Consider the following 14884-nt stretch of genomic DNA (forward strand, 5'->3'; position numbering starts at 1 on the left):
AGATATCCCCCTCCTCCCCTGCCAGGCAAATCTGTAAGGAGTTCTCAGACCTGATGGCACAGGACCGTTCCCCGCTGGGTAATAGCCGACCCTCTCTCATCCTGGAGCCGGGAGTACAGAGCTGCCTCACTCATTTCAGCCTCATCACCCATGGTTTTGGGGGCCCAGCCATCTGTGCCGCACTCACGGCATTCCAGAACTACCTGATTGAGTCACTCAAGGGACTTGATAAAATGTTCCTGAGTAGTTCGGGCAATGGGCACCCAGCTGGAGACTCAAAAGCATCAGAAAAGGATGTGAAACACCGGAAATAATCTGCCCTGGCCTCTTGCCTCCTGTGTCTTGCCTCTCCTCTCCTCTTCGTCCTGGAACTCTCCTGAAGCTTGGGAGAGGAGGCCTGATCTCTTGAGTTTTGGGGATGGGGGAGAGGAAGAAGAAAAAATAAAGGCAATCTGACTGTTGGGTCATCCTGGAGCACAGGCTGGAAAGATTCCTTCTTTGCTTTCAAAGGCAGTGATTGGGGGAAGAAGGAAAAAAAAAAGAGACAGGGAAACCATGGAACAATCTGCTGGAATCAGGAGCAGGGGAAGGGTGTTGGGGGCTAGGCAGCTCGGAGACCTCACTCCTTCTGTAGATTGATTAATTTTGAAGCTGGGGACCCAGTCATCCTATGTCACACGTGCAATGTTCTGGCTTCTCTTTTCCTCTCTCTATGCAAGTGGCTTAGAGAATGCCAGGGATGAGAAGGTTTCTGAGGGAGCCTCACTTTGTGGGGTAAGGGGTGGGGAAGGGGTTTCAAAGGGCAAGGGGAGGGGGAGGGTAGTGACTGGGGTGGGGGAGGATCCAGATGTTTTGAGTTCCAGACAAAGGTAGGAATCCTTTGGCAGAAACTGGGGTGTTGTGTATGTGTGTATGTGTGTGTGTGTGAGACGAGGGTTGTTGAGAGACACTTAGTCTCCCTTACCACACAGAGGGGGCCCCTCTTGGCACAGGAAATATCCAGAGTAGCTGATGACCACCTATCAGTGGTATTTGGGAAAGAGTTGGGTGTTGTTCAAGGACTAGCTCTTTGACCCCCTCCCCCTCCCCCATTCCTCCAGGAGAGTGGTGGATACGAAGAACAGGCTTTGCTAGGTTCCTCAATAACCCTTCTTTCCACCTCCCTGCCCCCAACATGGGAAGGACCCAAGGGAGAGAGGAGCTATTGAAAAAAAACACGAAGCAGAAGCAGTGCTTGAGTCCAGGCCAAACTCCACGGCCCTGTCAGCATCTGTATATATTTATTTATGTTGTAATTAAATCAGAATGTCTCAAAGTGTCTGTTGCGAGTTATTTATATTGGGTTGGATTGGGAATTCTGATTTGGTTTGGTTTCCTTCCTATTCGGCAAAGAGTCTGTCCAAGGGACCTCTGGGCCAATGGACAGGGGAAGGAAAGGGGGTAGTTCTATCCCTGGGAACCTCTGGCTTGGCAGGATGGCAGCTGAGAAGCTGACGCCTCCACCGTTGAGTCACTGGCGAGGCCTTGCCAGCACTGACCTGACCCTTGTTTCTCTGGATCCTGAAATAGATGTGTTCTCCTCAAACCACCAAGGTGTCCTCTTAATAAACTCTTTTGCTTGGCTGAGCAGCCCTCCCTGTCCTTCAGGCTGAGGGTTGGGGGCTGGGGGTAGGGGTGAGATGGGTTGTCAGTGGGACGGCTGTTATAAGGGGCTCTGCCAATGCTAGAGGAATCAGGTGGGGGAAAGCTAAAAGGCAGTGTGCCACAATGGACAACATGCTGGGTGTAGAGGCAGAAAGCCCTGGGTTCAAATCCCGTCTCTTGACATTAGCTGTTCGACCATGGGCAAGTCACTTAACCTCTCTGTTTCTTCATCTATAAAATGGGTGTGCTAATGAGATCTGTTTTGTGACTCAAACGAGATAATGTGGGTGTCAGGTGCCTTGTGAACTTTAAAGCATTTTATGAGTACGGGCTATCATGATAGTTGCTCAGATTTTTAGACCAGAATAAGCATTTGTTGGGCTTTTAGGTGCTGCAGTGGATAGAGTCAGGAAGACCTGAGTTCAAATACAACCTCAAAAGCTTGCTAGCTGCATGACCCTGGGTAAGTCACTTAACCTGCCTGCCTCGGTTTCCTTATGTGTAAAATGAGCTGGAAAAGGAAATGGTAAACCACTCCAGTATCTTTCCCAAGAAAATCCCAAGGGATCACAAAGAGTTGGACACAATTAAAAATGACTCAACAGCAAAAGCATATATTAGGTGCCCAGCACTGGGCTAAGCGTTTTACAAATATGTTCTCATTTGGGCCTCACAGCAACCCTTGGAGGTAGGTGCTATTCCTGTCCCTGTTTTACAAATGAGGAAACAGAGGCAGAGTTAAATGACTTGTCCGGGGTCACACAGCCAGTTGATGTCTGGGACTGGATTTGAACTCGGGTTTTCTTGACTCCATGCCCAGTGTTTTAGCCACTGTGTCACCTAGCTGCCCCTGACTTGCCTCTATTTGGGGCATGAAAAGATAACCCCAACCTCTTAGTTTGAGGACGTCCGTTTAATGTGGCATAGGGTCCTGAAAGGAGACCCTGGCTATACACTTGGCAGGCTCTTCTGAGATCTTGGAGTCACAGACCGTGAGGCAGCGTCAAGAGATGGAATTCTTCATCAGAGCTTGGCTACTGACTTAGTGACTACTGGCAAATCGCAGCTGCTTCATTCACAACATGGGAATAGTCACCCTATCTCATAAAGTTATTGGTGGGGTTCCAATAGCAGCATATTCTGAATAAGTATAAAATACTATACAGATATATAGAGTAGCAAGGTAGTACAGTGGATAGTGCTCCCAGCCTGGAATCAGGAAGACCTAAGTTAAAAATCCAACCTCAGACACTAGCTGTGTGACCCTGGACAAGTCATTTAACCCTGTTTGCCTCAGTTTTCTCATCTGTCAAATGAGCTGGAGAAGGAAATGGCAAACCACTCTAGTATCTTTGCCAAGAAAACCCCAAATGGGGTCATGAAGTCAGATAAGACTGAAATAACTGAACCACAACTATGCAAATATAGTGGGTAGGGACTTAACCTGTGATGTCATTGGTCTAGGGAATTCCTCAGGGAAGGAACCCCTGCCAATGCAGGTCAACACCTTCTCTGCAATTTAAAATGGTAGAGAGTTGCCCAGAACAGTGGTGTAGGGGCCACTAAGTTGTACATAGGGATCCCTGTGGACCTTGCATATTGACTAAGTTTTGTGTTTTTTTTTGTAAATTTTAAACTTAAATACAAAATAAGAAAAGGAAAAAAATTGCCACGTACATAGCAGAAAATGAGAGGATTCAAAATATAAAGCAATAAATTTCCATTTCAAGAAAGCCTACATAATAAATGCTTATGCGTTGTGTTCAGAGCCGTCCATCTTTTCTTTACTTCCTTGTAGGTTTTCTTTTGTTCTCTGCTGGGTACTTTTTACTTTGTTCTTTTTTCCCCCTTCCTCCCCTCCTCCCCCAAGAAGGCTATAATTAACCATGGATATGTGTGTATATATTCGCCTGTTTCCTCATCTGTAAAACACCTCTGGTCTAGAGTACTGACAGGTTAAGGTACATGCCCAGGGTCACACAGTCAGTATGTGGTACACACTTGAATCTAGGTCCTCCTGACTTGAAGGCTGGCTCAGTATCCATTATGCCATGCTGCCTCTCCTATCTACAAATACCACAAATCACTATTTTCCACTTCACAGCTTCCCCCCTCCCCCTCCTCCAAAGTAAAAAGCATGAGAACTTCAATGTCTTGTTGAGAGAGATGACTGGAGAGTGTATTTTCTTCTGCACAGAAACTCACGTGTCCTCCATCCAGGAGGGGAAAGGCTTAGGAAACCATGGCCTCTTCTTGCAAGGTTAAGAATATAAGAAGGGGCAGCCTAGCACAGAAGGGTCAAACTGAGGAGCCTCTGGAGGGCGAGCTTATGACTGAAGCCCAGTGAGGGGAAAGGTTGACTCATTTGGCTCTGATCAATTTCTTAACAGACTGGGCCACCCAGCTTGGGGAGCAGAGATCAGTCATCCCCCCCTGCTACCTCCTGCCTGTTGGACTTGACAAGGGTGGGGAACCTGCAGCCTTGAGGCCAAATGTGGCCCCTCTAGGCCCTCAAATGTGGCCCTTTGACTGAATCCAAACTTCACAGAACAAATCCCATTGATAAAAAAGATTTGTCTTGTAAAATTTGGACTCAGTCAAAAGGCCGTACTCGAGGACCTAGAAGGCCACATGTGACCTCGAGGTCAAAGGTTCCCCACCCCTGGACTCTAACCCCCGGATTCTAACAGTGGATTTCAGGTTGACAAAGGAAATTGCCAGGTTTCACTCATTCCTTAAGAGCCTTCTAATCCTTTGACCAAGATTAGTCTTAAACCTTTCACTAGCTGGAAGAATAGAGACTGACCTTGACTCTGACAGCTTCTCTCCCCTTCTTAACCACCTCAGTAGTGAATTTCGTGCTATTGAATTAGGCCCACCCCCAAGATGAGGTGTCCCAGGAAATGGCTCCAACTGTCAGGGAATGGACTTCTGGAAGGCCCTGGCTCAAGGGATTCCATTAATAGGAAAATTAGGCAAGCATAAGAAGACAGGCTATGGATGGCATGTATTTGTATAAAAGTATAGTGACACCCCTCCTTAGGGGAATACTGGATGTATGTTCCCTGGGATCCTACAGTGAATGGGCAGAGTATGGCTGGTATTTTCCAAGACCTGTCCTGCAGTGAATTTAACTTGAGCTGCAACTCTTTCCTGTTAGAGATGGACTCACAGTGTAAGTGTCTTGGGGCTCTGTAATGTAATGCCAAACAAAGGCAACTTCCCAGGTTCAAAATACCAGCATAGGTGCTCTCTATTTTATTCAGTGACAAACCAAGAACAGAGGAGATCAAAACATGACATCATTCAAAATACAGCATTTACTAAGTGTGATTAAATAATCTCCAAGTACTACCCCATCCCAGGACCTTCCAATCATTCAATCAATTACAAAGTCCCTGTTCTAAATACTTCTCCACCCCTAGGCTATACCTTAATTAAGTCCACCACAAAGCCCCTCTTCTCAAATGGAGATTAGTTTCCAAACATAAGGTCAAAAGTTCCCCACCCCTGGATCACAATTGAATCTACCCCAGAGTTACATCAAGTTTAAACACAGCACTTAATACCCAAATGGAGGTCTTTTCTTCATTTTGACACGAGGCAAGTTCTCAGCAATCTTAGTTCCTGGGGAGACAAGGCTTAGCAAGGCCATAAGATACATTGCCAGTCCCTTCATGAATTTATCCTCTGTCTGTAGAACAGTCCTAGAACCCCTGAACACATTAGCAAAGCCCTCTCCCAGGATTTCTGTAAACATACAGCAAGAAAATCCTTCTTCAGGGCTTCCGAACCAACATAAAGGTTCCCAGACCCCTGCAACAACAGCACTGTCCTTCACCAGTGGACAGTATTCACTCTGTCTGCAGGACAGTCTCCAGACCCCTGCAACAACAGTACTGTCCCTCATCAGTGGACAGTATTCACTCTCTGTCTGCAGGACAGTCTCAGGGCTTCTTAACCAAATGCCAGGTTCCAGGACTTCTTCAACAGGACAGTCTTTCACCAGTGGACAAATCTGGCAAAATAACATCAAAACAGACAGACAAAGTACCAGCAAAACAGCCATGTCTCCTCAGTCCTTGGCAGCTCAGGGGGGCAAGTCTCAAAAGTCCAGGGCAATTCAAAGCGGCCACCAGCAATTCTCTTAGTCTCTCTCTCTCCACGAGGTGCTGCTTCCAAAAAGATCTTCCTCCTCTCTCTAGTGTCTCTCCAAATCTACATCACCAGCTCCTCCCAGTTCAGGACTTTCTTTTCACATCAACAAGCCCATCCCACAGGTGGGATTAACAAACTCTGGGTTTTAACACAATCAATTTGAAAACCAAGCCAATACAGGGGAATCTTTAATTGCCATTACTATCACAGGCTCTCATTCCTTTCTCTTTTGCTCCATCTTTGTCCATTCTCTCTATCTACCATGCCCCAAGGACCATTTTTATTCCATGCTTCAAGCTGCTAGTGGGCAGTAATCTTGTCTTTTACCTTGTTCTGTGCGTTTCATCCCCTATTAACAAGCATATAAAAAAATGGCACTAAATCCAGTTCTGGAAAGCAATTTGGAACTGTATTAGCTTCATGCCCTTAGCCTGCAGCATTGAATCCAGTGCCTAGGGCCAGCCTCCTGAAGATGTTAAGTACATTTAAAGTAAAATGCCAAGCAATTTTCACGCCAATGAAATATCTAGAAAAGGCAAAGGGGCTCTGAGAAGGACAGGACCAAGTACTAACAGCACTCTCTCTTTTCTCTCTGTCTCTGTCTCTCTGTGTCTCTCTCTCTCCCCCCCCCCCAATCCTGGCCCTCCAACAGCAGCAAGAGGTTTTGCACTCTTCCTTCCACAGCTGGGTTGAATTAGAAAACATGAATAACCTTATTGGATAACGACCTAATGGCACATTATCACGGAACCAAACCGCTTAAAATGTCACTTTGCATTTACAAGACTGCTCCCGGTTTGAACTGTGAGTATTGCTGGGGAGAAGAAAATCTTGCTCCTCCCCAGAAAGGCCAAGAAAGGGGCCCAAATTCAGAGGGAAGCAAGTTTTAGTCTGTTTCACTTAGAAAAAGAAGGAAACCTTAACAGGATGGTGGGGGGAGGAGTTAAGATACTGAGGAGAAGATATTGGTGGGTATTGGCACAACTGGGGCCTGTGGAGTAGAGTCAAATCTTGGCTAATGAGCTTTGAGGGTTTAGTCTAGCAAAGATGGTACCCAGTGATAAGGCCCAGACCAGCTTTGTAGCTAGAGTTTTAGTTGAGTCATGGTGAAAAGACACAGAACACCTTTCCCTCTTTGACCAGGACTACCCGTGATGAATGCCGAGTCCTTATCTCCTATGCCAGGGTGGGGAAGCTGTGACCTCGAGGCCATATGTAGCCTTCTAGGTCCTTGGGTGCAGCCTTTTGTCTGAGTCCAAGTTTTATAGAACAAATCCTTCTTGTAACAGGATTTGTTCTGTGAAGTTTGGATTCAGTCAAACGGCTGCATTTGAGGACCTAGAGGGCCACATGTGGCCTCAAGGCTGCAAGTTTACCACCCCTGTCCTATACTAACATTATAGAAACTGGAAAGGTCCTCAGAGGTTATTTGATATAACCCCATCATGGTGCAGGATTCCTGAGAGGGAAAGAGACCACTTGTGGAGCCCTGGAAGCTGAAGCTCTTTGTTCTTGTGGGGGGCAACCCCAATCTGTTACAGGAGGGCTCAGAGGTAATGATGATACCTCTAGAAGAGGGGTTCTTGACCTGGGGACCACAGACTTAGATTTCAGTGTATCCATGAACCTGCATGAGACAAAAATCACATTTTTCTTTTCACTAACTTCCTTTTTCTTTTTGCTTTTTTTGGAGGAGGGGGTGGAGTGCAGGGCATTTGGGGTTAAGTGACTTGCCCAAGGTCACACGGATATCAAGTGTTAAGTGTCTGAGGTTGGAGTTGAACTAACAAGGATGAGTCTTCCTAACTCCAGGCCCCAGGGCACTCTATCCACCATACTGCCTAGCTGCCCACCTGCAGCATAGAAGGTACTTAATAGATTGAATTGAATATCAAATTAGTTGTTGCAAGTTGTTTTGAAATAGTTTGGACTCATTTCTACTTCAAAATTACCTATGTAGATCACACATGATCAACTTTCCTGCTATGGATTGTATTTCAATATAATTGGTTTCCCTTGTAATCCTATTTATTTTCTGTATTTAAAAAACATTATTCTGAGAAGGGGTTCACAGGCTTCAACAGATCACCAAATGAATCCATGACCGAAAAGTTAAGAAGCCCTATTCTAAACCTATGAGGAGGAAGTCATGCTTCATGTCCCCCATGCTTCATGGAGTCTGTCCCCCAGGCTCTGTCTTTAGTTTGGCTATAAATGAGCAGCCACAAGGAACCAGGGTGAGCCAGCACAGAGTGCCACCAGGATTTGGTCAAGCTGTCTTTGGTATACTTCTTACTTAGCCTGTGTGGACTCAACCCAAGAAGGCTGCACAGCACAAACCCAACCAGGACCACAGAATGTGGTGTTAGAAAGCAATTTAGGAGACCAATCAAGCTCCATTATTTTACAGATGAGAAAACGAGACCTATAAGCAGAACAAATGACTTTCCCAAGGTCTTACAGGTGGCTGGGCCAGGCTTTAAACCCAGGTTTAAACCTAACGTCCATTCCACTGCATCACAACTGTTTCTTTGGTCACAGAATTTCAGATTTGGAAAGGCTCTCAGTAGGCACATAGTTTAACCCATGGCTGATGAAGAATCTTTTCTACATGTATCCAGAGAGTCCTCTACACATATCCAACAAGGAGCCATACAGCTTTTGTTCTAAGACCTCCAGTGATGGTGAGCCCACCAATCCACTTCTTCAGAGTGCTTATCACAAGTTTTTTTTCTTATATCAAGTATGAATTTACCTCTTTGTAAGTCCCACCCTCTTAGCTTACCTTTGGGGCCAAGCAGAACAAAACTGATGGTTCCCCATGACAGCTCTTCTTGAAGACCGCCATTATTATGCCTCCTCTCCCCCTCCATTTCTCTCCCCCAATCCCACCCTCCCCCCCAATCTTCTCTCCAGTCTAACTATCTCTTGTTCCTTTAACAAATTCTCATGTGGGCAGGAATCTGAGGCCCATCAGTATCCTGGTTGCTCCTCCCTGGGCAATTTCAATTCATTAATAAACTTTTCCCTCTAATCCTGCTTTCAATCTACTCTGTCTATATCTTGGATATGCCTAGTTGTATACATGTGAGTTTCTCAAGGGCATGGGTTTTTATCGTTGTATCTTCATAAATGTCTTTGGGGCAGCTGGATGGGGCAGTGGATAATGCGTCAAACCTGGAGTCAGGAAATTGTTGTTAAAATAGTTTTTCAGTTGTGCCCCACTCTCTGTGACCCCATTTTGGGTTTTCTTAGCAAAGATACTGGAGTGGTTTGCCATTGTCTTCTCCAGCTCATTTTACAGATGAGGAAATTGAGGCAAACAGGGTAAAGTGACTTGCCCAGGGTCATACAGGTAGTGTCTGAAGCCGGATTTGAACTCAGAAAGATGAGTCTTCCTGACTCCAGACCCAGCACTCTATCTGTCCACTGTTCAACCTAGCTGCCTTGCAAAGTCAGAAAGATGTGAGTTCAAACCTAGCCTCAGACACTAGCTATGTGACCCTGGGCAAGTCACTTCACCCAGTTTTGCCCGTTTCCTCATCCATAAAATGGCAAACCACTCCAATATTTTTCCCCAAGAAAACCCCAAATGTGGTTACAAAGAGCTGGACATGACTGACCAACAAAAAACAAATGTCTTTTAAATTTTTAAAATGCGGTTCCCAGAACTGGACACAATACTTTAGATATGACCTGCCCAGGGTCGACTACAGTGTAGCTAGCATTTCATTTCGATAGTATGCATCTCTTAATAGTCTGCAGTCACATTAGTTTTGTGTGTCCCATCAGACTATTGACTCATGTTGAGCCTTGTGGTATATGAAAAAGCCCAGATCCTTTTCTGACAACCTTGTCCAGCTATGCTTCCCCCATATGTACTTGTGGAGTTGTTTTTTTAACACAAGTGTACCACTTTGCATTGATTCCTTTTAAATTTAATCTTATTAGATCTGGCCCAGTGTTCTAGCCTGATGCGTTTGGAATCCTGACTTGCCTCCAGACCATTAGCTATCCGGCCTGGCTTTGTGCCACCTGTAGATTAGATAAACACGCCATTTATGCCTTCATTCAAGAAAATGAAACAAGAAAACAAAAGTACAAGTCTTCTGACACTGGACTGTGGTCCTATCAGTTACCTATCCACCAAAGGTCCTCAGGAAGGGACCATCTTTAGCCAGGAAATCGAAAAAATGAGAACAGAGTCTTGTTAACTCCTTGGGCCTGAGGCTTTGCTAATAAGACATATGGTCGGGATTATTATCTGGAGTGGAGGCAACAGCTCACTGTGGATATTGGAATAACACAGAAAGACTTAAAAAGGGTCATGACATTATTTTTTTTTTCCTTGATGATTCCTTTTTTTTTTTTCTGGGGAAAATTTTTATTATTTTTCAGCTCCTGACTTGCTTGGTTTGGCTCTAATAAAAAATAGGTGGTGATGTATATGTGTAGATGGCTGGTTTACTTAGCGGCTTTTCTGCACATCTGGTGGCCTCAAATTAAAATTCATGCATTTAGACAGCTAAGACTGCTCATCATGACTTTTAAATCACTGGAAATTCAGGCTTTTAGAAGGCAGCGGTATGGTACTGTGGAGAGAGCCCCAGACTGGAAGTTAGGAAGTGTGGGTTCTAGTCCCTGTTCTAACACAAAGTTAGTGATGTTGGATAAACCATTTCCTTTCCCCTGGTCTGTTTTGTCCTATGAAAATGGATCAGTTGGTAGATGGTCTCTATAACGACATTCAAGACACTAGAATGAGGTCTTCTGTAAGGCTGTATAAATAGGTGATTTATCAGAATAGAATCCCTCTCCCCCTTTCTAAGGATAAAAATGTTGGGGGTGGGAGGGGAAAAAGGGAGTGGGAAAATGTAACCCTTTAAAAACTTCAGCAGACCAGACCCTAAGGAGGCAAAGGCAGCCTCCTTGAAGCTCTGGCATCAATGGCATTATTAAATACGTGTTTTACTACTAAATACTATTAAATAAATAGAAGGCAGCAGGCCTTGAAAGGCTTCTGCAAACGATCCTAACTCTCCTTCGTGGATTTTGCTTTTGTAATGAAAGACCTTAGTTATGGGTTTGTGAGGGCCCAGCAGGCAACCTTAAGAGGGGACTTGATTGATACTCTGCTGTTCTAAGGGTCCACGACCTGTACCAGTGGCCAGATTTACTGGAACCTTTGAACCAGGATTTCAGTGTCCTTCAGAGAGCAACTTTGTGTTGGCAGTTCAGACATCCCAGTTTCCTTCTTTCTTCCCAGAAGGTGCCAAGATGCTGGTTCCTGGTAAACCTCCAGTATCTCTTCATCAGCTGGCCCTGGTGTTCTCTCTCTACCCTGAGGCTAAACAGATGCTCCGTACTCCAACCTACCTCCAACCCAGAGGTCTGGGAAGGGATAAATTGTTTTCTGTTTATTAATCACCTGTAAGCAGATGGGAGCCAATAGGAAGCCCATCAGGAGCAGAATCTTTGGTAAGGAATCAAGGGGTATTAAAGGGACAGTGTAGTCCCCACACTTTCTGACTTTGCTTGGGTCAACTGCTGACTCTACTTTCCATCTCCAAGGTGGCATGGTATAGTAGTGGGGAAAGAAAAAACCACCACCACCAACCATGAAAGTCAGACCTGGATTCTACTCTGTGACCTTGGACAAGGCACTTCATTTCTCAGATCTCAATTTGCCCTCTATAAAATGAGAAGTTGGACGGAAGACTCCCCAGCTCTAATATTGTGAGACTGTTACAACTATTGGGAACAGTGTTAGTATCACAGGTTGGAGAACTGGAAAGGAACTAGAAGTGATCCAGAAACCCAGTTCTACCACTTACTTGGTAAATGACCTTGGACAAGTCACTGTCTCTGGTCCCAAAATGGGGGCTGTGATGGTGAACTTAGATGACTTCTAAGATCTCTTCTATCATCTAGTTCCTTTCCCTCTATATTAAATGATGTTATACACTAAAAAAAAAACAAACTCAGGTGACTTCTCACACAGGTAGTAAGCACCATAGCAGAATTGCAACAGAAACTTGAACCCAAATCTCTTGACTCTTAAATCTACGTCTCCTTCCATTAAACCAAGCTTCCTCTCCTTTAACAGGGACTTAGGATTTACTAACAGTCTGATTAAAATTCCAACTACTGGAGAGAAGAGTTACATTCCTTTAAAAAAAATATGCAAAACCAATTGAGAACAAAATGTTGGAGCTCAGCCTGCCAAACCAAACAGTTTGTCTAAGCAAACACCTTTATTTAGGTTGCAAGTGTATTCAAAATGGATACTTGGTTTCCAATATTCCAGCAGAACAAGATCCACTTTAGGACCCCATTGATGTCACTGAGGATCCTTGGAGAAGCTCTGAAGGGCCACCAGGACTGCTGCTCTCTCCTTCCAGCAAGCCCTGCTCTCTTACCCCTCTCCCCAACACTTCCCAGGCCTAATCTTTGGCTTGGAATCTCTCTGGGGTGGGTATTCCTCCTTTGATGACAAAAGAATAGATAGTCCAAGTATCTTCCAAAAACATGTTTTGTAGGCAGACCTGGGTTTGCCTGGGACCCTCTACTAGAGTTAGGAGAAATGGCAGATGTGGTTAAGTGACCTGACCTAGGTCAAAGAGTCTGTAGAGTGAGGAGACCAGCATCATAAGGTGGTGGTGGTTGTTGCAGCAGCAGCATTTAACACGTAATATCTCATTTAATCCTCACAACAACCCTGGAAGAGAGGTGCTATCATTATTCTCATTGTACAGATGAGGACCTGAGGCAAACAGGGCTAAGTGACTTGCCCAAGGTCACACAGCTAGTTAGGTGTCTGGGGCTGGATTTGAACCCATGAAGATAAGGTGTCCTGACTGTGGCACTGCCCTGTGTCTATCTGGGTGCATCTTACTCTAAATGGGAGCACTCTCTCCATTATACTAAGCTGACTTTATGATCACCAAAAGACATCACACAGTCAAGTGACAGGACATACATTTGGGGGGCCATGGTCCTGCACAGGCATTCTGGGGCCCCTTTAGGAACACTTTTCTTTTGTCAAGCAGCAAGTGTCTAATTAAAAATGATTCTGTGCTAGGAGAGGCAGGATGGAAGAGGCATAGTGGGGCTAAATTTGTGGCAACCTGGTTTTTGCTTGGTAAGAAGGCATGTTAGGAAAACACAGAGAGACTTGCATGAAATATCCAAGAGTGAAATGAGCAGAACCAAGAGAATGCTGGATGCACTAACAGCAACACTGTTCGAAGAGAAAATGTGAATGATTTAAGCTATTCTGAGTTATACTGATATTCCAATCAACTATGAAGGACCACCTTCTGAGAAAAGAGCTGATATAAAGAACTATGTATTGTACGGTTTCACATATACATCCATGTTAAATGTTGGCCTTCTGTAGTGCAAGGCTGGAAGGGAGGGAGGGAAACAGCTTTGCACTCAAATGTAGCAAAAAAAAAAAAAAACACGTCAGCTCCTTAAACGAACTTAAGCAAAATGAAATAAGCAGAACCAGGAAGATAATATACATAATGGTCACAAAAAGAACAATAAAACAATCTAAACTAAATTCTGTGAAATCATAATGACCAAGCTTGGTCCCAAAGAGATCTGAAAAGACACCTACTTCCCCATCCCTCCTGTACAAAGTTTAGGGGCGAGAAGAGGGGCACCCCACTGTATATCCGACTTTAACAAAATGTTTACTAGTTCTGATGACTCATCTCCCCCCCCCACCTTTTTTATTAAAAGTGGTTGGAGGGAGAGGGGGATACACTGGGAAATGTGATATTAAAACAAAAGATAACAATAAAAATCCTTTAAAAAAAAGAGGGCAAGGAGAGACAACAGCACAACACGGAAGTACACTGTGTAGAAGAGCTGGGAGAAACTCAACTGAATTACACCCAAGGAAAAGAGACCATTCACTAAGTTCAATGACAGAACACATCTTCCCTGAGGGAAGGGTCCAGTCAAGCTGAAAGAAGAGAAGAGCCCAGTTTGTCAATATCCAGCTTTATTGGGATCTAGTCCTCTGAATTTCAGAAGTGTAGAAAACGATAGTAAAGAAGCCAGTCGCAAAAAGGTAAGCTGGCCGGTGGGGTCAGTTGGGGGTCGGTGGTAGGTTAGCTCTTCTTGGAAGGGAGGATGGTGTCCAGCTCGTGGATGCCATCTTTGTCAATGATCCGAACGCTGAAGGACGGTAGGTTCAGGATGAAGCGCTTCTGGAGCTGCAGGGGAGATAAAGAACATGATAACAAGCTCCACGCTGAGGCTGAGGCCAGAGAGGCTGAGAAGTGTGCATGCCCATCTAACAGGAGCCAGGGGATGTGGCTGGATGCCTGACCCAAAAGAAGCCAGAAAGCTCCAATCCTTCTGCCCTCCAAGAGTTCCCTGGCCTGAGAGGCTCAGCTGGGAACACAAAGAACGGGGTCTGGTCTCAAATGGGTATGAGAACTTACTCAGCCTGTAGTACGCAAATCTTACTTACATTGTAGAAAATCTGTCTCAAACTAAAACTTAATAAAAAAAAAATGGCAGGCCAGGGGCCAAGGTAGTATTCTTTCCAGGTCTCATTAGCCAATCGCCTAAACCAAAGTGAGAGCAAGTTCCTCCTTCCCACCTCAAACCCCTCTCCCAACACCCTTCTCCAATTCAGGACAATGTATCCGTGGGGATCATCTCTGCTTTCTAACAAGTATTTCTACGTGAGAGGAAATTGCAAGGGGGCTGTGGTCCGAACATTTCCAAGCATATTTTGTTGCTATCCCAGCTGGGGATAAACGAGGAATGGAGATGGAGGAAGTCACTGCTGCTCTATCTCCTTCCTAGGCTCCTCCTCTCCATAACCCTCCTCCTATGAGGAACGAAGCCTCCCCAGGCTTCCTTCAGGATGCAGCCGTCTGCCCTGTTCAAGCCTTCACACCCTGAAGCCCCCCAACTCCAGCAGAACAAGACAAGCAGTCCAAGAAAGACATGCTCCCGGAAGCCGCCTTTATGGCTGAGCACCATACTCCAATCTACACTCCACCAAAAGCTTGAGGCCAAGTGCCAGCCTCACACTGGGCAATGCAGGGCATGGATT

At 45.2% G+C, this 14884-nt stretch overlaps 2 protein-coding genes across 2 annotated transcripts in view; one reads left to right on the forward strand and one right to left on the reverse strand.

Annotated features, from left to right (window-relative positions):
• Window positions 1-1315, forward strand: part of TFAP2E (transcription factor AP-2 epsilon) — a 44536-nt gene extending 43221 nt beyond the window's left edge. The window contains exon 7 of the mRNA XM_069067918.1: window positions 26-1315. Within this exon, the coding sequence (XP_068924019.1) occupies window positions 26-314 (289 nt within the window). The 3' untranslated portion in view covers window positions 315-1315. The remainder of the gene's footprint in view (window positions 1-25) is intronic.
• A 12484-nt stretch (window positions 1316-13799) lies between these two features.
• The window catches only part of PSMB2 (proteasome 20S subunit beta 2), a 35736-nt gene continuing 34651 nt past the window's right edge, over window positions 13800-14884 (reverse strand). Inside the window, exon 6 of the mRNA XM_069067919.1 lies at window positions 13800-14030. Within this exon, the coding sequence (XP_068924020.1) occupies window positions 13926-14030 (105 nt within the window). The 3' untranslated portion in view covers window positions 13800-13925. The remainder of the gene's footprint in view (window positions 14031-14884) is intronic.

Source organism: Petaurus breviceps, unplaced genomic scaffold (genome assembly GCF_028583685.1).
Source record: "Petaurus breviceps papuanus isolate PSGF00001 unplaced genomic scaffold, PetGlider_PUasm1.0 90760, whole genome shotgun sequence".
Classification (NCBI taxonomy): Eukaryota; Metazoa; Chordata; class Mammalia; order Diprotodontia; family Petauridae; genus Petaurus; species Petaurus breviceps.